A 14,579-nucleotide genomic window follows, 5' to 3' on the forward strand; every position below is an offset into this window, starting at 1 on the left:
CAGGATGACCAATCAGTTCAATAGTTCGAAATTCATAGAATTTTTAGTTTTAGTCTCTAGATATTTTTTAGCCCGTTCGACCGATCAACTTTTGAGTCAATGACAGATCGACGAACAACAAAAATTTCTATGATTTTAAAAATTTGTTTACTTATTTAATTAGAACTCTTTTAATTATGTTTTAGGATTTGTTTATGTTATTTAATCATGCTAAATTTATTTATCTTGGAATAATATATTAATTAAAATTTTGATATATATATTGTTTCTCTCATGAATTCCAGAAAATTCTCTTGTGGATATAAGAGTACCTTGCGAATTCAAAGTGTTTGTTAATTGAGAAAGATGGTGATCAACTTCATCACATCTTTCTTTTCGTCAATTTCGCAAATAAAGCATTTTTAATTAAGTAGATCTAACATAACTAGTTGGACACCAATGCCCTACATGTTGCCCTGGTGTTGTGAGGGTATGACATCCTACCTATCCAGCTAATTGGCCCCACCATACCTAACACAAGAATCAGGCCAATCCACTCATCAAGTGGGACCCAAAGTAAATGCATACTTGGAATAAAATGCACAGTAACTCGTTCTTTACTACGGTGGGTCAACACAAAAAGGGGTTCTTTGTGCTGGTATGTGGTGGCGTGTAAATTAGCTCACTTGTACAGAGGTGTAAACAATGCTCAAGAGTTATAATACACCTCATGCGTAGAATCGCCGCCATAAGAAATTAATCTAATATCATGTGGTACAATGGCACATATATTACATATTAAACTGATAATAATACATAGCACACTTGATCTAAGAAAAATTCAGACTCCTTTCTAAAATTACTCTAACATCCTAAGAAATAACTATTAAAAAGTATTTCTACTTTGACAATGACTCTCAATAATTCGATTCATGAAAAAAAGGAAGAAAATTGGACTTGATGCCATCTTCTTCCCACTCTAAATTATCCCACCATTCTTTCTCACCACGTATCTTCCTTAAAGAATTGTATGCGCTATGGAGAGAAAGAGGGAGCTTTTTCAACTTTGGGCAATTAACGACCTCGATTTCCTCCAAGGAAGGAAAATGCAGTGCATAGCTACAGATGCTTGTTAGTGATAGAAGGTTGTCCAGTGATATACGTTTGAGTTGCATCAGCCCTAGATCTCCAACTTCATCATCAGCAATGACCGTATCTATTAATTCTTCTAGCCGATAGCAAGCATATATATAAATTGTTTCAAGACTTTCAAGTTGTAGTAAACCATAAATTTTCTTCAACTTGTAACACCAACAAATCTCTATGGTGCGAAGGTTTCTGAAGCATCCGCGGCCCACCCGAATGCAATTTAAGTCGGGGAGCTTATGAAGGATGAGCCATTCTAGGCTCAAAACAGGATAATCATCATCCTTCTTCGCATCCGCACCAATCGTCACCTCCACCAACCCATTGCAGTTCTCAAAATTAAGCGATTGAAGACTTTTCATTGCAGTAAAAAGGGATGATAGTTGGTTGGAGATAGTCAGATCCTTCAGAAATAGATACCGAGTCACGTTCCGTAGCTTGCTAGAGCAGAGCAACCTTTCAAGAGCATGCATATTTGATACGGTGATTCTAAGATGGATTAAACGTTCCAAGCCTTCCAACTCACTCATATTTAATCCCTCACTCCCTTCTTCCCACTTTGAATAACTTTTAAATAGTTTTAGAACTCTTAACTCAGAAAGCCTGGAGATTGCCCCTCGAGGAATTGTGTGCAAATAAATTGTATTATACAAGTCCAAATGCTTCAGCTTCACCAGATTTCCTATCTCTTCAGGTAATGATGTAATCAGCGTGTGAGATAGATTGAGATACCGTAGCTCTGCCAAGTTACCGATCGCTGCAGGAAGCTCCTCTAAAAATAAATTATCTGACAGATCCAAGACCCTAAGACCAGGCATGACCTGAAAAAAATCTGTGTGGACCTTTTCAAAATAAGACCTATTCCCTTGGAGCAGCAAGGTTAAGAGGTTGGGGCATTGAGGTGTCCCTGTAAATTCATTTATATCATTTTTCATTAGAGATATCCTCTCGGCCTCCTTCCACCTTTCAACCTCTGGTGCATGCGCCAGTCCCACGCCAGCTCTCACCAAAAACCTATTCTTCTTCTTCCCGCACTCTGAAGCTATCCATAATGCCATATCACGAATCACGTCATGCAACTTTACCTCTGTTTTTTCATCAGAACCACTCTCCAACAAGCATGCAGTCTTTAATCTTCCAATGATATCATGTCCCTTGTTATGGGCTTCATCAAGATTATCATCCCACCCATCTAAGAATCCTTCGCCTATCCAGTAATCTATTAGTTTTTCTTTGGGAATGCAGTAGTCCTCCGGAAACAGTGCGCAGTACAGGAAACACGATTTAATCGTGTCACCACCCAGATTATCATAACTGAATTTCAAGCGCAAAAGCATTTCATCATTCATACCTGATATCTCCGATGGTGGCTTGCTTGTGCTCAGAACTGATATTGCATGCTTCCATTCCTGTGGTGTCTTCTTACATGCCATGGCCCGCCCAATGGTGATGAGCGCAAGGGGCAGACCCTTGCACTCTTTAGCAACGCTCTTGGCAAGGATCGGTATCTCCGGATGGTATTTCATGGCCTCTTCACCAACATTCCGTAGAAATAGATCCATTGCTTCTTGCTCTGGGAGACATTCTACTTTGATCTTCTTGTCGGCAGTCATGTGGCCACAGACGTCCTCAAATCGTGTAGTGAAAACGACCTTGCTCATGTTTTGGCTGCTTGGATGAGGAATTCCGACCATCTCTAAATCCAACCGTTCCCAAATATCATCCAACAACAGCATGAATTTCTTACTGCTCAAGACCTTGCGAATGTCATGAGCCCGTGTCTCGTCATGAGCCCTTGTCTCGCTGTAGCTTTCCTTCTCTGCCCAAGGCAAGCCCAATCGCTTGCCAATATCAATCTGAATCTTTCCCACATTTAATTCTTTAGACACCACAACCCTAATCACGACATTGAAATCATCATTTCTTTTAAGGAATTGGTTATTGATATCGTTCAGGAGGGTTGTTTTCCCCACTCCCCCCATTCCATATATTCCAATAATTCCCCCTTTCCCTTCGCCAATCCAGTTTAGAACCTTCTCCAACACCAAGTCTCTGCCCACAGCTGATGTGCTAGGCATCTCTTCAATGGCATCGGGAAGCGGCTTGCCCGCCACCTCACTGAAGGACTCACCTTGGCTCTTCAACTCAGATACATCTTCCAGCTTCTTCGCCACTCTCTTGCTAAGCTTGTAGGCCGACCAACAATTTGGATGGAAATTCCAAAGACACCTCATCATTTGCTTGAAAGTTTCTTCCATTGCATTCACTTCTCCTTCCGCTTCTTCTACCTTTTTCAGCCAAAATTGAACCTCGTCCTTGCATTTGAGAAGCTCCCGCTCAGCGACATCCACCCTTGTCTTCACGTCATTCCTCACGCATTTCAATTCTTCCATGGCTTCCTTAAGGGAGCTGAAGTTGTCTTCAAGCTCAATGAGGGGACGAGCGATTGGATCCCACCATGTAGATATGATGTTGATGATTTGGCAGATGCACTCCATGTCTGTGGAAAGAAAAAAATGGGTGGAAATGAGCTCTCAAAATGCAATTGAGGATCTCAATGTCAAATCATTTGGAAGAACTTAAGTGATACTTGCAATATTCCACAAATATTGGTTGACACCAACAATAATTTAGGAATTGAAGCGTACTTCTGAAAAATTCTTGAGGCCACAAAAGGATATCATCAAGCTGATATTTGTGTGGTCCCTTCATCCAGATCTACGGGACATTATGAACAGTTTAGATGGCAAATAAACCTTCCTAAGAAGGTTTCAACGGTAGCTTGTTTACTCTCCACTGGTTTATGTGGTGTAGTCCATTTGAACTTTGGATGTGTTTTGTTTTTAGGCTCATGCTCTAAAATGATATGGACAAATGGATGAACAGTGTGGATCTAATACATAAATGATGGTAGGGCGACATAAGTTCCATACGATTAAAAGTTATGTAGTGTAGTATGCAACCGATTGGGGGAGAGAAAAATCTACAAGTTCTGTGAGATGGTGTGATTGGCAATGGATGGACGGTGATTACCAATGGTGGGGCCACAGAAGTTCGAATTCCCTTCGCCTTCAACACATATGCGGATAGTCTACGTTGAAGGCACTGAAAAAATTCAGTACCATCCGTTCTCATTAGTCCACGTGGTCGTGGATGACTACAAGCTAACAAGATAGGCAGATTTCTCTCTCCCAAATAAATTACGTGCCACATTAATGAATTGCTTATTTTAAGAAAAAAATGTTTTAGATCCACAAGGTCCATTAATTTTTACAGATCTTTCTAAGAGCACAAGCCAAAAAATGAAGTACATCCAAATCTCAAGTGGACCTCACCACATAAAATAGCGGGGATTGAATTACTACAGTTGAAACCTTCTTAGAGTCCGCTGTGAGGTTTATCTGTCGGATGTATAATCGAAAACACAAATGATATCTTGATCATAGCCTTAGGTGCGCCCAAGAAATTTTCAATTGTATTTGTCAAGTTCCTAGTGTTTTTGTAGTGTGGCCTGGCCCCCTTGAGCCTTGGCTTTGCCTCATTTTTTTCCTAATTCATAAAATGATATGAAAAAAAATGAATGGACCGTGCGGATCTAAATACATGCATCATGATGGGCCAAGTACACTTCCGGTTTTCTTCTCTCCCCATGGAATGTGCTACACCACCGGAGCCGATTTGGTGAGACCTGGGCACGGCTAGACGGTGCCACCCTTATCATGGTACCCACCTTGACATGTATATTATGTATCCATCCCATCCATCCTTTTTTCTTATTTCAGGGCATTATGTAAAAAATGAAGGAGCTACAATTATTAGATGGACCATATCATAAGAAAAGTGGTGATTGACCATTAATGGGTCACAAAAGTTTTGGAACAAACTGATATTTGTTTTGTCTCTAAATCCAGGCTTATTTGAACTTATCAAGAGATTGGATCAAAAGTAACTTATCAACAGATTGGATCAAAAGTAAAAACTGCATGCAGAGACATTAAAGTGAAGCCTAGGAAGTTTTTAGTTATAGGGTGTTCAATCACCACTATTTCCTAGAGTATGGTCCACTTTTCTTTTCTTTTTTTTGTAAGAACCATCTTTTCATATATATTGAAAAGAAGAGCTGTACACTTTATGGTTGGGTCTGCTGGAAAAAAAGAAGAAGCAAGCTCACAAAGCAGGATGAGGCAACAACGCCTTCTACCAAATAGCATAGGCCTACTTTCCCTAGGAAAAGAAGGCCTTGATGAGGGCGGGAAGTTCCGGTGTGGGTCTGACAGCTACTACCCCTTCGAGTCAGCCCATCTACAACCGCATTAGCCTCTCTAGGGGAGTAGGAGATAGAGACTTCCATGCTGGCCATGAGGGCTTTGATTCCAACCCACCAATATGGTCTACTTGATAATTGAATCTTCTTAATTTATAGTATAATGCTCTAAAATTATATGTAAAAACGATGACATAATAGATAAAGAATAGACAAATCAGGGTGGGCTCCACGGTAAGGGCTGCACCCTCTTGGGTGAGGCTGGGTCTTATCTAATCCACTCCCCGACACCACACAGCAAGCAACAGTGTGAAATTTACATGGGCCCAAGATAATGTATTTATTAGATTATGGTCTATCCATTTTTTTCGATCATTTTAAGATAAACAAAAAAGAAAAAGCAATGCAAATCCAAAGCTAAAGTGAACCACACCAAAGATGGTAGGCATTGATGCTACCGTTGAAAATTTTTTGGGTCATAGAGGGCTTTGATCAAGCTGATATTTGTATTTTGACTTCATCCAGTTAGGTATAATCCCATGAACAAGTCATATGGAAAATGAGCCTCACAGTTTACCCTCGGAAGGTTCAACGCTAGTTTGTTCAATCCCCATTATTTTTTGTGGTGTGATCCTATGGAGCTTTGGATGTACCTCATTTTGAGGGTCGTGCTCTAAAATTATCTGAAATTTTTTATGGAAGGTGTAGATCTAACGTAAAAATTATGGTGGAACTAATGAGAAGCCACGAGACTGGAATTTCTTATGCCTTCAACGAATGGACAACCCGCACTCGAAGAGAGATGCTCAAGGGTAAGATCTCTCACACAATTTTAAGGTTTTTTTTTTTTTTTTTTTGTTAGCTTGTTAGTACACCCACTGTCAGATCTCACTTCACTGTTAGCCACCCCCACTAAGGGAAGACCTCAGTGTTGAAACGATGTATCTTTCACTCAGTCTACCACTTGAGCTATGGATCTCTCACACAATTGTAAGGTTAGTTCTCCTAGTTGCTTGGGAAACTTAAACAATTTATTCCATTGATCTTGACTGTCCATCAAGTTCAACAAAAAATTCATGGACTAGCATGGAAATATCAGACAAAAATAAGTCTTAACCAACAATGTCATCTATCTATTAGATTGCTCCCATCATAGATTGCTTTTGATTCTAAAGAATCACTTGTGTTAGACAATCATAACAATACTATTCATGAGTCCGAATGGCTATAAAAAATGGCTCGATTAAGATGGATATGATCAATCAAGCAGCCTCACTTATAATACATGGTAGCCCTTGAAAAGTGTTATAGACTTAAATGTGTTTTATTCACACTGTCCATTCATTTTTCAGATCATTTTAGACATAAGCCAAAAAACGGGTGCAGCTTCGGTGAGACCTGAGATGCACTATGGTCGGTGGAGCCTTGTGGTGGCCTACGATGATGTATGTACCTTAAATCCACACTATCCATCTGTTTTGACAGATCAGGTGGACCACACAACAGGACACAGTCCTGATTGACCATTAAAAACTTTTTGTGGGCCGCAAAAGTTTTGGATCAAGCTGATATTTCTATGGTCCCTTCATCCAAGTCTGTGACCTTATCAATAGGTTGGATGACTGGGAAATAAGTATTATGGTAGCTATGGTGGCCCCAAGAAGTTTTCAATGGTGGGTAGTCGATCACTGTTGTTTCCTGTGGTATGGCCCACCCAAGATTTGAATGTGCTTCATATTTTTGGGATCATACACTAAAATGAACTATCAAAATGGATGGACAGTGTAGATGTAAGGCACTTACATCATAGTGGCCCCACAGACAGGGGTTCACCAAAGCTGTTTCCCAAAAAAGAGATCCAAATCTCAGTGGACCACACCCCAGCGGTGATTGAACCCTCACCATTAAAAATTTACTTGAGGCGCTATGAAAGTTTTGGATGAAGCTGATGTATATTTTATCTTCATCTAGGTCTGTGTGACCTAATTAATAGGTTGGATGGCATATAAACATTACAGGCCCTAAGGAAGTTTTTCATGGTGTGCGTTCAATCACCACTATTTTTTTTTATGACGTGGTCCACCTGAGATTTTGATTTGCCTCATTTTTTGGCTCATGCATGCCCTCGGATGGGCCGAAAAAATGGATGGATAGAGACTATAAAATGCATACATCATGGTGGGGCCACATAGCTCTTCCAGTAGCAGACAGTGCCAAGGTGGTATTGTTTGCTAAACTACTGCAATCCAAGTCTGCCGCAAGAATGGATTAGTACTGCCCCTGTTAATGCCGACATTCCGGTGACTTTATGTCATGGGATTCGACTGGGCAACCTCGCATAAGGAGGCTCGATCAAATAGTTCTTACATCAGGCCACCAGGAATGTCGGTGGTCACAGGGGAATACTCAATCCGCATCAGCTCTTCGTTCTCTAAAATGATTATTGTATTCGTATGTGAGACAATCGCTATCATCTTGGATGATGGCAGCTTTGAATATTTTTGCCTGTGCCATTAGGCTTCACAAAATTCATCAAGAGAAGGAAAATTTGTTATAAATTTGTAGATGGTTGGTAAGGAATGGTTGAGAATTTTCTACAAAATGGACGGCTTAGATTACCCTTCCCTTAATGTGGGGAGCCGGCACGAGTACTGATAGTATGTAAGGTCCACCATGTTGCACATGTAAAAGTCCATTCCGTCCTTCAGTTGAGAATTCTTATTTAAATTGCAAATACAAATATTAGCCTGATAAAAAGTTACATAAACGAGATCAATTGGAATAATGATAATTTTCTCCCAAAGCCACTAAGTTCACAAGGTGTGGCCCACCTGAGTTTTTTTTATCAGGCTGATATTTGTATCTTCTATTCATCCCCCCTGATTGATGGGTTTGATGAGAAATACACCACATGGTGGCCACAAGCAAAGCTATGGTCTACATTCCATTCCACAAGCAAGGATGGAATGCAAGTAGGAAGAAGCTACCTAAAGTTTAGGCCATCAATGACAGCTCATTCACACTGAGAAGGACAGTTTCAATCAAAAGACTGGATTAACTTACATGTGCACATGTATACAGTATATATGTTGAAACCAGTGGGTAGGTGTTAAAGAAAGTGCACATAAGCTGCTCGTGTTTTTATTTTTTTTTAAAAAAATTAAATGATTTTTATTTCTATTTCTACAATACACGGTGCCAGCAGCTTTGGATATTTTTGCCATTGCAATTAGGCTTCACAACATACCTTAAGAAAGGATAAATTCATCATAAAATGGTTGGCAGGAAATAGTTGAGATTTTACGGCACAATAGATGGCTGTGGATTCAACCCAATTCCTTCACGTAATGCAGGGAATGAGAACCTCCACTAGTAGTTTGCACAAACAGAGGTTTACAATGTGTCGTATGCGTATAGTGGTGGGACCCCACAAGCGAGAAACAATGACGATGATGACTGGGCTAATGAAATCTGTGGCTGTGGAGGGAGAAGAGAAAAGGTGTGGAAATGAGCCCTCATAAATGTTATTAATGAGTTCAATGTCAATATTTCATTTGGAAGAACCCCTTATATTAGCTGTATTTCTCAGGTATGTTAATGGTCTCATATTTCTCTCAGAATGATTCCATCTTAGTTGACCATTTGAAAAAAAAAACCCTTAATACTGTATTTCATCTGGGAAGAGCACAAGGATTGTTACCCAACCCGTCGTTAGAAGCCATCAATTCGAGGAGAACCCTCGCTTTGATACCAAACTGACGCAAGGGAGGACGTGAGGTCGAGCACCGTCTTCCTCAAGAGGATAACTATTCCGAATCCACGGAACTTCTCTGGACTCCTCACAGAGACTTCTCGAATCCACGAGGAAAGAAAGCAGAAAATAGAAATAAATTCTAATAAATTCGAAATTGATTGATGAATAATTAAAATCGAGTTCACAACCCTTTAAATAAGGGTATCAAGCAATGGGAAAGAAATCATAATCAAACTACAACTCAAACTCCTAGAATCCGCGACTTACTATAAATAGTAAACTTACTATTTATAGACGGTCGTGATGTCTACTAGTGCGCAAGGTTTTCGGCCAAAAATAGTAAGTGTCCTATTTGGCTTCACCAAACCGTTCCCTTAATTATTCTAAGCTCTTTTCACGTTGGGCGCAACTCCTAAAGCCCAACGGATGAAGAGTTATAATCAAACTAAAACTTACTATTTATAGTAAAAACGAAATTAAAACAGGGAAACGACCGTCAATCAAGGGGTTTTTCGCAATTCCGGGCGGCGCAACCCGGCATAGCCGGGTTGGTTGGCTAAAGTAGCTCGTTCTACCCCAAAATCATATATTTTACGTCAGCTAACTCCTTCCGGATTGCGAGATACGCCCGATCTAAGGTCCGATGGTCCGGATCACTTCTGTCGTCGACCGGGCCTTTTCTGATCCATCTTGGCCATGAAACTGTCCGCGACCCGCTCTACATCAGTCCCCTCCACTTCAAAAGAACTCGTCCTCGAGTTCTCATCATGCGCTGGTTCATGATACTCGAACAAGTCCGCGACGTTAAAAGTCCGTGAGATCGCCATGTCATCTGGAAGATCAACAACATAAGCGTTGTCATTGATCTTTCGGATGATTGGTACCGGTCCAATCTTTTTATTCTTCAACTTGTTGTACGTTCCGGTCGGAAATCGTTCTTTGCGCAGATGGACCATTACTTGGTCACCCACCTCGAACACTTTTTGTCGCCGATGCTTGTCGGCTTGCTCCTTGTATTTTTCGTTCGAGGCATGTAACTTGGTTTGTACTTCCGCATGAATGCCCATGATCTTGTCAGCCATATGTTCCGCTGCAATGCTCATGCCTGGGAGCTTGGGCAGAGGGACCAAGTCTAGTGTGTGGCGAGGGACTCGTCCATAAATAACTTGGAACGGGGATTTTCCTGTCGAGCGGTTCACCATGTTGTTGAATGCAAACTCCGCTTGAGACAAAGCCAAATCCCACTGCTTCGGTTTTTCTCCTGAAATACATCGAAGGAGGTTTCCCAACGTGCGATTCACAACCTCAGTTTGACCGTCAGTCTGTGGGTGGTAGGCGCTGCTGAACTGAAGTCGTGTATCGAATCGAGTCCACAAAGTCCGCCAAAAGTGGCTTATGAACTTCGTGTCACGGTCAGAAGTAATAGTCTTAGGAACCCCATGTAGCCGCACAATTTCTCTGAAGAATAGATTCGCCACGTGTGTTGCATCGAGAGTCTTCTTGCATGGAATAAAGTACGTTGTCTTAGAGAAACGATCTACTACCACGAACATCGAATCCATGCCGCATTATGTTCGTAGGAGACCAAGCACGAAGTCTATAGATAAATCCTCCCAAGGGCTGTCAGGCACGAGTAACGAGGTGTAGAGGCGCGTATTCTGATATTGCCCCTTGGAGGTCTGACAAATATAATAACGTTGGATTGCCTTTCCCACATCACGTACCAATTGCGGCCAGTAATACCGTTCTTCCACAAGAGCTCGCGTCTTGTCTCGCCCAAGGTGTCCACTGAGGCCACCTCCATGTAGCTCTTGGATTATCTGTTCCCTTAGCGAACTGTTTGGGATGCACAATCGATTTCCCTTGAAAAGGAACCCGTCTTGCATATGTAAGTCATCGGGGTGACCTTCTTGGCATCTAACCCATGCGTCCTTGAAGTCGTCGTCATCGGCATATATGTCTTTGAGGCGCTCGAACCCGACAACCTCATTGCTCATGGTGACTAACAAAGTTGCGCGGCGACTCAGTGCATCAGCTACCTTGTTCTGTTGCCCTGACTTATGTTTTAGTACGAACGTGAATTCTTGCAAAAACGAGATCCACCTAGCATGCACACGGTTAATGTTAGCTTGACTATTAATGAATTTGAGAGCTTGATGGTCCGTGTAAAGTATGAATTCCCTTTGAATCAAATAATGTCGCCAGTGCCGCAGTGCCTGGACTACCGCGTATAACTCGATCTCATATGTAGACCACTTCTTACGTGCATCGCTAAGTTTCTCGTTGTAGAAGGCATCGGCTTACCTTCTTGAGACAAAACTCCCCAATTCCGACATATGAGGCATCACATTCGACTTCAAATAGTTTTTTAAAGTTGGGAAGTATAAGAACTGGGGTCGTGGATAACTTGCACTTAATTTCGGCAAAGCTCCTGTCGGCTTCGTCAGTCCACTGAAACTGCCCTTTCTTCATGCAATCTGTGATTGGTGACACAATAGTACTGAAATTTTTCACGAACCGACGATAGAATGTCGCCAGTCCATGAAAACTTCGCACTTCGTGAATATTTGTAGGAACCGGCCATTCTCTGATTGCCTTCACCTTTTCCTCATCCACCCGAATGCCCGTGGATGTGACGACAAAACCCAGAAACAATAGGCTATCAGTCATGAAGCTACACTTTTTTAAATTGAGGTACAGTTTATTTTTAGTGAGCACTTGAAGGACCTTCTTGAGGTGTTCCATATGGGTGGTTTCATCTTGACTGTATATCAAAATATCATCGAAGTAAACCACAACGAACTGCCCAATGAAAGGTTTCAGAACTTGGTTCATCAATCTCATAAATGTGCTAAGCGCATTCGAAAGCCCGAAGGGCATGACCATCCATTCGTATAGTCTTTCCTTGGTTTTAAAGGCTGTTTTCCACTCATCACCCGACCGTATTCGAATCTGATTGTAGCCGCTCCTTAGGTCCAATTTAGAGAATATTTTTACACCCTCTAGCATGTCCAGCATATCGTCCAACCGTGGTATAGGAAACCTGTATTTTATGGTGATTTTGTTGATGGCTCGGCTGTCAACACACATGCGCCAACTCCCATCTTTCTTTGGAGTTAATAGAGCTGGTACAGCACATGGACTCATGCTCTCCCGAATAAGACCCTTACGGATCAACTCCTCTACTTGTCCCTGCAGAATCTCGCACTCATTCGGACTCATTCGATAATGGGGACGATTCGGTAAACTGGACCCAGGGACAAAGTCGATATGGTGTTGGATATCCCGCATGGGGGGTAACCCATCGGGAAGGTCATCGGGCCAGATTTCTTTGAATTCATGTAGCAGGGGCCTTAGTATTTCAGGGATGTTGGTAGGCTCGAGTTCTTTCCCATTTTACAATTAATGCATAAGCCTGTCTTGTTTCTTTAGATTCTTCCATAAAGTCTCATATGGTTAAGAGAAAATGACCCTCTACTTTAGAAGTTTTAGGTGGTTCCTCTGGATCCATAGGGGCCAATACGGTTTTTCGACCATCCTTGACGAAGATATATATGTTATCTCGCCCTTTCTGAGTAGCATCATAGTCAAATTGTCAGGGTCGACCGAGTAGTATGTGACATGCTTCCATGTCAACTACATCACATACTACGTCATCCTTATAATGTTTGCCATTTGATATGGTTATAGTGCACCGTTCAGTTACCTTTGTTTCGCTAACCTTCTTAATCTAACTGATTGCATATGGGGAGGGATGACGCTTTATTTTCAATTGTAATTTTTCCACCATGACCTTCGAGATGATGTTCTCGCTGCTTCCACTGTCAATGATCACGTCACAACCTTTCGATTCATCATACACCTAGTGCGGAAGATGTTATGATGCTGTGGATGCACTTCTTTTCTTTGTGCATATAATAGTCGCCTCATGACAAGCGACTCACCGTGATCTTGTTGAATCCAACCTGAATCATCTGCCTCGTCCTCGGTGGTATGCTCCTGTTCTTCAATATCCAGATATTCATAAGCGTTATCAGCACTACCATTATTGATGGCGAGGTTTGCCACTTTTTGCTGGGGACAAGTATTTGATAGGTGGCCCGGTTGGCCACAACGATAGTAGTTATCGGGCCTTGGCCGAGCAAAGGGGTTCGGGATTCTACTTGAACCAGCAGCAGTCGACACGCTCCTTTGGGGTCTAGCTTGCCCACTTCACTGATCTCGGTTCTCAAACGTAGGAGGTTGAGTGCGTGCTCCTACGGGCTCCTTCCCCTTAGGCTGTGCAGTTCCCTGGGGCAGACCTGCCACAGGAATCCTTGCAGTAGGATAGGTCCGTATGTTAGGACGTTCAAGTTGCACTTCTGCACGAGTAGCCAACTTGATCGCATCATTCATCGTCCAGACAGATTTGCATCTTGACCCGATCCTGGATAGCCATACGCAATCCACCGTTGAATCGGGCGACTTGCTGCGATTCAATCTCGACCAAATCGTTACGCGCCGCCGGGAAAAATTCTTCTGCGTATTCTCTCACCGACCGACTACCACCCGACAATTTTGGTATTGTTGGAATAATACGATCGTAATCGCTAGGGAGGAATCGGGCACGTAGTAGCTGCTTCATCCGTTGCCAGTGCGGATTGGTGCTTTCGTCTGCATGGTTCGCGCGAGTTGAAATTGTTCCCACCAAGCCGAAGCTCCTCCTTTCAACTTTAAGCCACAAGCTTGACCTTCTTTACTTCAGGATGTCCATGTAGTCAAAAAATCGCTACTTCAGAAAGCCAATCGAGAAAATCCTCAATGTGTAATTGGCCATTGAAGCTAGGAATATCAACCCTCATCTTGAATTCTCGATCCGTTCGATCTACTCGATCGCCGCCATGTCTGGGGTGTTGGAAGAGTATATCGTCGATTTCCTCCTCACTGGAGCCCCCTTCCTCAGGAATGACCCTTGGATGCACTGTCGGTACTATCCTGCGATCAGGGCGATTAATTGGGGGTGGAGGATTGACACCAGGAACACGGAGTTGCCTTAGGTTTTCCGCCAAGAGATCCGCTATGCGGTCGATGGAAGCCTGCAGCCCTTGCATGGCTTGCTGATTCTCTCGTTGCGCTACTTCGAAAGCTGCCGCCGTTAAAGGTAAATTCCCTGGAGCACCGCCCATGGGATTGTTGCCCGACCCGTCGTTAGAAGCCATCAATCCAAGGAGAAACCTCGCTTTGATACCAAACTGACGCAGGGGAGGACGTGAGGTCGAGCACCGTCTTCCTCAAGAGGATAACTATTCCGAATCCACGGAACTTCTCTGGACTCCTCACAGAGACTTCTCGAATCCACGAGGAAAGAAAGCAGAAAATAGAAATAAATTCTAATAAATTCGAAATTGATTGATGAATAATTAAAAACGAGTTCACAACCCTTTAAATAAGGGTATC

At 42.3% G+C, this 14,579-nt stretch overlaps 1 protein-coding gene across 1 annotated transcript in view; it reads right to left on the reverse strand.

The window, feature by feature from the left end:
- Positions 1 to 714: 714 nt before the first annotated feature.
- The window catches only part of LOC131223362 (probable disease resistance protein At5g63020), a 37,499-nt gene continuing 23,634 nt past the window's right edge, over positions 715 to 14,579 (reverse strand). The window contains exon 2 of the mRNA XM_058218757.1: positions 715 to 3,625. Coding sequence (XP_058074740.1) covers positions 897 to 3,623 — 2,727 coding nt within the window. The 5' untranslated portion in view covers positions 3,624 to 3,625 and the 3' untranslated portion in view covers positions 715 to 896. The remainder of the gene's footprint in view (positions 3,626 to 14,579) is intronic.

This window comes from Magnolia sinica, chromosome 13, assembly GCF_029962835.1.
Source record: "Magnolia sinica isolate HGM2019 chromosome 13, MsV1, whole genome shotgun sequence".
NCBI lineage: Eukaryota > Viridiplantae > Streptophyta > Magnoliopsida > Magnoliales > Magnoliaceae > Magnolia > Magnolia sinica.